This window comes from Moschus berezovskii, chromosome 9, assembly GCF_049115385.1.
Source record: "Moschus berezovskii isolate FMDL1 chromosome 9, NW_MosBer_1.0, whole genome shotgun sequence".
NCBI lineage: Eukaryota > Metazoa > Chordata > Mammalia > Artiodactyla > Moschidae > Moschus > Moschus berezovskii.
In genome coordinates, this window is record NC_142468.1 from 88,516,065 (window position 1) to 88,526,385 (window position 10,321).

The window sequence follows — 10,321 nt, forward strand, 5'->3', positions numbered from 1 at the left end:
GGTAATAATGCAGAAAAAAATGCCCAAGATTGATCCTGCTTTAAAAAGGGAATATGCTTTTAATATCTGGGACATGTTGATTTTTTTCAGGGCTTGACTTGAATTAAAAGCTCAAATACATTTAAACAAATGGATCATTTGAAAATGCAGTAGATATTATACTTTTTATGAGCCACCCATTCATTCTTGCTCCAATCCTCACAACTAAAGAGACTGTAAATGCTCTAGAACATTTCCTGTCAGACTGTAGAGCCTTCAAGGGCATGCAGGTTGTGTCTTTCCTATTGAGTCCTGACTTTCCAGAACCTCACACGGCTCCTGACACATATTAGGCACCTAATAAATAATTACTGCTCAAAAGAAACAAACATAGGTAGAAGGTAGTGAGTAATGAGGGGCTTCCCAGGTGGCACTAGTGGTAAAGAATCTGCCTGCCAATGCAGGAGACATAAGAGACTCGGGTTCACTCCTTGGGTCGGGAAGATCCCCTGGAGAAGGAAATGGCAACCTACTCCAGTATTTTTGCCTGCAGAATCCCATGGGCAGAGGAGCCTGGTGGGCTACAGTCCATAGGGTTGCACAGAGTCAGACAGGACTGAGTGACTTAGCACACCGCACAATGAGTAATGAATGGGGTTTCTACGCGGTCACATGGAGAATGTTAGAGAGTTTTTATGGAAACTTTGGTGCATGAATTGCTGAATCTTGGGCCTCTCCTTGTACAGATGTGTGAGATGCCAGTCAACACACCGGAAAATCCCTGGAAGGTAAGTTCCCAGGAGGAACGAGAACGTGAAGACCTGAGGAAAACCCACCTGGTGTTCAGCATCGACCCCAGCGGCTGTGAAGATGTGGACGACACCCTCTCGGTCAGAGCCCTGGATAATGGCAACCTAGAGCTTGGAGTCCACATTGCAGATGTGACGCACTTTGTAGCACCACACTCTTATATTGACATTGAAGCTAGGACAAGGTAATGCTTTTAGAAGCCAGCACTAGGATTGTGTGTGTGTGACTATAACGTGTTCTGCAACTGTGCTAAGTCCCTTCAGTCGTGTCTGACTCTTTGCGACCCTATGGACCATAGCCCACCAGGCTCCTCTGTCCATGGGATTCTCCAGGCAAGAATACTGGAATGGGTTGCCATTTCCTCCTCCAGGGGATCTTCCCTACCCAGGGATCGAACCCAAGTCTCTTATATCTCCTGCATTGGCAGGTGGGTTCTTTACCACTAGCGCCACCTGGGAAGCCCGTGCTAGTTTCAGATTTTTAAAACAAAGATTTCACAATTGGGAACAGTCCTGAAGATCCTTCCAGGACCAAAAAAAAAAAAATTGAAGTCCACTTCCCTTTAGAAAAGTAGTATCTTGATCAATTTATGTTTCCTTTATTTGTTTTTTGGCTGCATGTGGGCTTTCTCTAGTTGGGATGACTGGGAGCTACTCCCTAGTTGCGATGTGCGGGCTTCTCATTGAAGTGGCTTCTCTTGAGGGAGTTTGCAAGGGCTTAGTTGTCCCATGGCATGTGAGATCTTCCCAGATCAAGGACTGAACCTGAGTCCCATGCATTGGCAGGTGATTCTTAACCAATGGACACCAGGGAAGCCCCTGCCTTTCCTTTTTTAACAAAATCTTTTCACATGTTGTACCCTACAGTGAAATGGGTTAAATTTTTCATGTAGTAATGTCCTATTTTATATAAATACTAGATCATTACACTTTAATTTTTCTTACACAACTAAGATTTGTGCCACTCTTTTTCTTTTATATCAGTGGAAGAATATCCAGCCCAAAGCGGTATCACTTAGAAAAGTGGGAACACAGGAATAGCTTTATTACCCAGTCTGCTGCACTTTATGAAAAAGCAGCAGCCTTGGGGAATTGGTGCTGAGCTCTCGGCCATTTCCTAACCACAGCCTGTGCCGTCAGCAGTTCTGCCTCTTGCTGCTGAAGGTCATGAACCAGCCTGTGTGTCGTTCACAGGGCCACCACTTACTACTTAGCGGACCGTCGCTACGACATGCTGCCCGCCATCCTCAGTGCTGACCTGTGCTCCCTCCTGGGAGGTGTTGATAGGTGAGTTTGTTCATGATTCTCATTGTCAGAACTTGTCTTGGTCCTTCTGTGATGCCTGGTAGCTCTTGCTTCTGGCCTCTTCCTCTTTCTAAGCTACTTTTCCACCGCCCTTCCCACCCCTGCTTTCCCCGCTCCAAGTCCCCTGTTTGGGGGCAGCTTTATTTCTCTCACCTTCCCTTCCCTTCCACTCCTCTTTCCTTTTTGTCTCCTTTTCTTTTCTGCCTAGCTGGGAGGCTACTTCTTCCTCTTGCTGACTTTTTAAAGTCAAAGTCTAAGAGCAAATGTGTGTCATTTTGTACATATATGTTCCCTGGTTGAGGCTGTTTTTCACAAGGATCATGAACTTAGGGAGTTTTGTGTTTATTTGTTGTAATTAAAGTTTATATCTGTCCTTGAAGCTGAAAATTCACGCCTTCCAAAAGAGTTTAGTGAAAGGCTCCCACCTGCCTCTTTCTATCAGTTACCAATTTCTTATGTGTTTCCTCAGATACCATACTGTAACAAAAAGCACCCTCAGTTCTCCACCTTCCTGAATGGGGAGACACCCAGTTCTTCCCTGCTACGTCTTTCTTTCCCATGAGTCTCCTTTGTCTTTACAGAGAGCGCATTACATCTGACACTGCTCTCCACCAGGCATGTGGAGGTCTTTCTCCACACCAAGCTATTCTCTGCAACACCAGCTGGGTGTCCTACAGTTTCATTCAATTCTGATGCTGTCTTCCCCAGAGATGGCATCGGGTTCCACAGGGTAAGGGCTCAGTCTCACACAACTGTCCCCCTCTCCCCAACTTCAGACCCTGTCACAGGCCCGGATTGTCACCATTCTTCTGACTGAGCCGCTGTAGATTAGAGCAGGGGTCCCCAACCCCCAGGCCGTGGGCTGGTACCAGTTAGAAACCAGACCGTCACACATTAGGTGAGCGGTGAGCAGGCAAGTGAGTGAAACTTCGTCTGTACTTACAGCCACTCCCCATGACTCGCGTTAACACCTGAGCGCCACCTCCTGTTGGACCAGTGGTCGCTTTAGATTCTCATAGCACGAACCCTGCTGCTCCTGACTCATCCTGGAACCGTCCCCAGTCCACCCCTGGTCTGGTGGAAAAGCCGTCTTCCATGAAACTGGTCCCTGGTGCCAGAAATTGGGGACCGCTGGATTAGAGCTTTCCACTACCCGCTCCTTTCACTTCAGATGCCAGTTGAAAGTCCACATTGTTACCTGTACTTCTGACCAACTGGCTGTAAATCAGAGATTCCTAGACCTCCTCCTCAGGTTCAGTTAATTGTTAGAGCAGCTCTCAGAACTCAGCAAAACAATTTACTTATGTTCACTGTATAAAAGTATATGATAAAGGATACAGATGAACATCCAGATGAAAGAGCTGTGTAGGGCAAGTGGAAGGAACGCAGAGCTTCTGGGCCTGGGGTGCCACTCTCCCAACACCTCCATGTGTTCACCAACCCAGAAGCTCTCCAAACCTCACTCACTGGGGATTTTATGGAAGCTTCATCACATTGGCGTGATCAATTAGTAACTCCATTTTCAGCCCTTCTCCTTCTTGAGAGAATGAGGGGAAGGATTGAAAGCTTCTAATCATGGCTTGGTCTTTCTAGTGACCAGCGTCATCCAGGAGCCGACCTCATTAGAACAAGACATGCCTGTCTCCCAGGAAATTACAAGGGTGTCAGGAGCCCTGTGTCAGGAGGTAGGGACAAAGACCAACATAAGTTTTCTGTTGTTTCACACACTGATGCACATATTTGGACATGTGGTCTTTCTTTGTCGTACAAATGGTGACCATATATATACTCTTCAGATCTTGCTTCTTTTTTAACTTAACAATGTATCTTGGAGATCACTGCATATTAATAACAGTTCTCTATCTATGGAAATTTTGATTGTTTCCAAGCTTTTGCTATTATAAACAAAACTGTCCTGAATTACTTGGAATATAGCTTATTTCACATTTTTAAAAGTACAGTATCTCTGGACGATAAAGTCCTAGAAGTGGAATTTCTATGTCAAAGGGTATATGCATTTGTGTTTAAAAAGCAAATTGCCTTTCGTAGAGGTTATACCAGTTACATTCTCTGTCAATGTATGAGAGTGCTAGTTTCCCCACAACCTTGCCAACACAATATATTCTGTTTATCTTTGCCAATTTGATAAATGAACATGGTATCTTAAAAGTGGTTTTGATTTGCATTTTTCCTTCTATGAGTAAAGTCATTTTTCTGTGTGTGCCTAGAAGTTATTTGTGTTTCCTTTTCTATGAACTCCTTCATGTCTTTTGCCCCTTTTTCTTTTGCTTTCTTGATCTATTAGTAATTGGTATGTAAGAGCTCTTCACATGTTTTTTATGTCAGTTGCAGATGTTAAAGTGATGGTAAAGTCGTTCTTTACTAAGTGAACTTTTTGCTCATGAACCTGCCATCAAGACTGATATCCTAGTTCAGCGTTACCTCAGTTCAGTACAGTTCAGTTCAGTTGCTCAGTCGTGTCCAACTCTTTGCGACCCCATGAATCACAGGACGCCAGGCCTTCCTGTCCATCACCAACTCCCGGAGTTCACTCAAACTCAGGTCCATCAAGTCAGTGATGCCATCCAGCCATCTCATTCTCTGTCGTCCCCGTCTCCTCCCACCCCCAATCAGACTCTTTTCCAGTGAGGCTTGACTCCTCTTTGCTGGAGAGCCCAGTAGACTTAACTCTATCAGTACTGTGCTGTTCTAAGGAATATGGAGAACCATCAAGCTGGGCTTGCAACAGTTCGTGTGAACTCATTTCAGATTTGCTCAGAGATCCACAGAACCTTGTCTAACCTCGTTTTAATTTTAAATATCTTTCACCTTAGCAGCGGAGTGTTGGATTGAAACATCAGACCGGAAACCCATAGCAATGTCATTTCTTTCGTTACATTTAGGCTTTAGTTCTATTCATTTCAAACAGTGGTAGAATTAACAATGATGAATGTGCCTGGTTTTGCAGGTATGCTGTAAGCGTCATGTGGGAATTAGATAAAACCTCCTATGAAATTAAGAAAGTATGGTATGGCAGAACCATTATTCGATCGGCATACAAACTGTTTTATGAAGCAGCCCAAGACTTGCTGGACGGAAACTTCAGCGTTATGAAGGATATTCCGGAATTCAAGGACCTGGATGAGAAGAGCCGACAAGCCAAGCTGGAGGAGTTAGTGTGGGCAATCAGAAAGCTGACAGACATAGCCCGCCACATCCGAGCCAAGCGAGACCGCTGCGGTGCCCTAGAGCTGGAAGGGGTGGAGGTTCGCGTCCAGCTCGATGAGAAAAAGAACATTCACGACCTCATCCCCAAGCAGCCCCTGGAAGTCCACGAGACCGTGGCTGAATGCATGATCCTGGCCAACCACTGGGTAGCCAAGAAGATCTGGGAGAGTTTCCCTCACCAAGCCTTGCTGCGCCGACACCCTCCTCCGCACCAGGAGTTTTTCTCCGAACTCCGAGAGTGTGCTAAAGCAAAGGGCTTCTTCATAGATACACGGTAATTTCTCTTTTGAAGGGGCAGGAAAATGGAAGGGGTTACTGTACACTTATGTATTTTACAGTGGTTATTAAAATGTGACAGCCAGATCTTTGACCAAAAAGAGAAAACTTCTTGGCTTTTCTTCATTTACTATAATGTAGGTAAAGAGGCTTCCTTTTTTCTTTTTGGCTGCCCTGCATGGCTTGGGGGATTTTAGTTCCCCAACCAGAAATTGAAGCATGTAGTTTTAACCACTGGACCACCAGGGGAGTCCTTGGCTCAATAATTCTTGATTTAAAAAAAAGAAAATTTTCATTTATTGACCTATACAGGATGTTTAAGGTTAAGGGAGTTAGGAATTTAATTCGAAAGGTACCTGGCCACCCACTGTGTGCTGAGCGTTAACTTCACCTCATAGGTTCAGCACATTATTCTTCACTACTTAAGAAAGGTGATGGAGGGAATTCCCTGGTGAGCCAGTGATTAGGACTTCGTGCTTTCCCTGCGGTGGCCCGGGTTCTGTTTCTGGTTGGGGAACTAAGATCCTGTAAGCCGTGCAGTGTGGCAAAAACAGAAAACAATGTTATTTGAATTCTGAAATTTTCTTTATTTCAATCTCAAAAGAAACTTAGATTTCTGTAGTTGAAAAAAATTGCTTCTCTGAAATGTGTCCCAAATAAATTTATCTATGGGCAGATGAGCATATTCAGTTGGTGAGTAAAGAGTTCTCCTCAAGTGTTGACTTGTAATTATTGCTGGGAACCAAATAAGAACTTTTCCATTTTTTTGTCAGGTCCAATAAAGCACTGGCTGATTCGCTGGATAATGCAAATGACCCCAATGATCCCATTGTCAACAAGTTGCTTCGATCAATGGCTACACAGGCCATGTCTAACGCTCTGTATTTTTCTACTGGATCATGTGCTGAGGAAGAGTTCCATCACTATGGTGAATGATTACAATTTTTTTCTGTTGTGGCCAAAGACTTGAGCAAACTGTTTTTTTTTTTAAGTTTTTTGTTGTTGTTTATTTTGATTTTTTGGTTTATTTTTTAAGGTCTTGCATTAGATAAATATACTCACTTTACCTCTCCAATAAGAAGATACTCAGATATTATAGTACATCGATTACTAATGGCAGCCATTTCAAAAGATAAGAAAATGGAAATTAAGGAAAATTTATTCAGCAACAAAGATCTTGAGGAGTTATGCAGACATATCAACAACAGAAACCGAGTAAGAGGGATTTTTAATTCTTAGCATCATCTGTTGCTAACAGAATATCAACTTTATTGTGCAGTGGAATGAAGTACCGTATATTCCAGCAAATTAAACTCTAGAATTATTCCAGTCAATGAGAAAGATGAAAAATCATAAAGTTTGTTGAGTAGCTCTCAATACATTTACAAATGTTCTGAAATACTTAATGTGGATTTATGAGATTCAGCAAGTCAGATTTTTTCCCCAAAAATGTAGAAATGTGAAAGACTGTCTATCATCTTACTACCCAAAGATAATAGCAATTCTAGACAATGCTTTTTATTTATAAAATATCCAATCATACCTGCTGTTTGAAGTAGGCCTTTTTTCACTCAACGTGTTACTGATAGCACACCATATCAATACAGTTACATCATCATTTTAGAAACTACTTTGTATTTTATTTCATATTGTTGCTGTTGACCATATTATGCAACTTAGACAGAACTAGACCATTTGGTTATACATCAGATTGGAAGCTACCTAAATGATTAATACTATCTGTATCCAGTTAGAACGCTAGTTTGATACTAAACAATCTTGTAGCCACTACTCATGTGGGTTTAAATTAAAAATTCAGCTCCTCAGTTGCACTAGCCACATTTCGCACACTTAATAGACACATGTGGCTAGTGGCTACTTGCCTATGGGACAACACAGATGCAGAATGTTCCATCATTTCAGAAAGTTTGGTTAGGCAGCAGTGTTCCTGGCACTCCAGTTTACAGCCATCCCTGTGTATACACTTTTACAGACTTAACATTTTGCCTGGATAAATTCCTGGCAATAATGAATTACTGAATCAAAAGGGGTGCACAAAACTTTCAGCTTTTCTTTTTAATTGGAAGTTAATTGCTTTACAATTTATAGTGAAATAAATCAGATAAATAAATCTGCCATACATGAACACAAATCAGGCAAATTAAAACTTTCATACTTCTTACTAAATTGCCCTCCAGAATATAGTTCTAATTTGCACTTCCATCAGCAGGATTTTGGTAGGACAGACTTGAAAAATACAGGCAAGACATAGACCTGGGTACTTTCCGTCTTCTTGAGTGAACTATAAACAGCTTTTACATAACAAACAAGTAGTTTCCTTGAATTTTCTGAGACATTTTTGAGGGATTGATAAAGGGTTCTACAAAATTGATTTAATTAATAATAGAGAATATTTGTATTAATAGTTTTCTAGAACCTAGCCTTTTTAAAAGACATTGTTTCTTTGGGAATATGAATCACATGTTTCTTCTGGGGTGTCAAGAAGTCCATCATCATGTTTGGGGGTTGTGCTTCTTCTTATAGGCAGCACAGCATTCTCAGAAGCAGTCTACTGAGCTCTTCCAATGCATGTATTTTAAAGACAAAGACCCAGAAACTGAGGAGCGTTGCATATCCGATGGGGTCATTTATTCAATTAGGACAAATGGTGTGCTTGTGTTTATACCAAGGTATGTTATTTCTAACACAAAGTTGTTACGAAGTCATAGTTAACCTTAAAGTAGAGACACAGTATAGAAATGGTGGGTTCGATCCCTCGGTCGGGAAGATCCCCTGGAGAAGGGAAAGGCTACCCACTCCAGTATTCTAGCCTGGAGAATTCCATGGACTGTATAATCCATGGGGTCACAGTCAGACACGATTGAATGACTTTCACTTTATCGAAATGGTACATTAGATATCATTCTTTAAAGCATTTACTTTAGCAACTGTTTTGAAGTTACCATATGTACATAATGTAATATATACTTCATTATATATAATTATATATATTATATATTATTATTATATTATATATTATTATATAATTATTATATAATGAATTATGTATTACATTATTATATAATTATTATATAATGAATTATATATTACATTATATATTATATAATGAATTATATATTACATTATTATATAATTATTATATAATGAATTATATATTACATTATTATATAATTATTATATAATGAATTATATATTACATTATGTACATATGGTAACTTCAAAACAGTTGCTAAAGTAAGTGCTTTAAAGAATGATATCTAATGTACCATTTCGATAAAGTGAAAGTCATTCAGTCGTGTTTGACTCTGTATAAGTATAAAAAAAGAGATCCCTGGTAGCTCAGATGGTAAAGAATCTGCCTGCAGTGCAGGAGAACTGGTTTCAATTCCTGAGTTGGGAAGATCCTCTAAAGAAGAGTATGGCAACCCACTCCAGTATTCTTGCCTGGAAAATTCCATGAACAGAGGAGCCTGGCAGGCTACAGTCCATGGGGTCACAAAAAGTTAGACACAACTGAGCGACTAACGCTTTCACTCACTTCTGTATAAGTCGTTGGATAGTTTTACTTTTTTCTTTAGCAAAACATTTTGTTTTCGTCTGCTCAATGAAGTAGATATTTGGAAGTAAATCAGATATAAAGCTCTTTTTCTGTTGGGTTTGTTTTTGGAAGTTTTTTTTGTTGTTTTTAAGCTGTAAGAAAAACTAGCGTTCTAGATAAGTATACAAGATCTGCATACTAAGAATATACTATCTCTGAATTTTTATTCTAACAATACTTCAGGTTTGGGATTAAAGGTGCTGCTTATTTAAGAAATAAAGATGGTCTGGTGGTCTCATGTGGCCCAGATGGCCATTCTGAATGGAAACCAGGATCCCTTCAACGCTTTCAAAACAAAATCACCTCTACCACGACAGGAGGGGAATCTGTTACATTCCATTTGTTTGACCATGTAACAGTAAGTCTGTATTTACATTAAGCATTGCTTTCAATGCAACAAGCAAAGAATGTGACTTAGTAATATGCATTTTCTCCTCTATGATAGGTGAGAATATCTGTACAGACTTCACGTTGCCATTCTGATACAATACGGCTTGAAATAATAAGCAATAAACCACACATGACGCCAGATACAGAACTTTTTCAGCAGAGTTCCCTCTTGCTAAAGAGTGATTTAGTGAAAGAAGTAACCAGATCTGTGGAGGAGGCTCAGCTTGCTCAAGAAGTCAAAGTAAACATCACTGAAGATTATCAAAAATACTGCCAAACAAAGGGAAGAAGCCTGTACACACTTCTAGAGGAAGTAAGAGACCTAGCTCTCCTGGATGTTTCCAGCAGTTACGGCGTATGAAACTCTTCTGACGTCGTTAAGAGAGAACTTTGTCTTACGTGGATGTTTTACCTTCTTTTAAACATCAAGGTACGATTTTCTGTGCCATTCAGTGCCACCCAGTCCCTGACTGGGGAGGTGGGGCGAGATTGGGTAGATATTTCACATATTTGTGAAATGTTTTATCACTAAGTTGCATTAAAGTACTATTAGGTCAGTATGAAAAGTGGTTTTTCAGAGATACTGGATCACTGAATCCTGGCTCTGCAAAACAGGTTGCCAGTCTTGTTAATAAACCCAGAATTGACTTTTGGCTAGCTTGTCTCAAATTAGTTCTTTTATTGCATTAATTTTCCAGTAATTTCTACACTGGGC

At 40.7% G+C, this 10,321-nt stretch overlaps 1 protein-coding gene across 2 annotated transcripts in view; it reads left to right on the forward strand.

Annotated features, from left to right (window-relative positions):
• Positions 1-10,263, forward strand: part of DIS3L (DIS3 like exosome 3'-5' exoribonuclease) — a 32,016-nt gene extending 21,753 nt beyond the window's left edge. For both annotated transcript variants that reach the window (XM_055435620.2, XM_088839922.1), the window contains 8 exons: positions 726-973; positions 1,983-2,075; positions 5,062-5,595; positions 6,371-6,525; positions 6,634-6,812; positions 8,142-8,287; positions 9,400-9,574; positions 9,662-10,263. In XM_055435620.2, coding sequence (XP_055291595.2) covers positions 726-973; positions 1,983-2,075; positions 5,062-5,595; positions 6,371-6,525; positions 6,634-6,812; positions 8,142-8,287; positions 9,400-9,574; positions 9,662-9,967 — 1,836 coding nt within the window. In that variant the 3' untranslated portion in view covers positions 9,968-10,263. The remainder of the gene's footprint in view (positions 1-725; positions 974-1,982; positions 2,076-5,061; positions 5,596-6,370; positions 6,526-6,633; positions 6,813-8,141; positions 8,288-9,399; positions 9,575-9,661) is intronic.
• Positions 10,264-10,321: the final 58 nt, after the last annotated feature.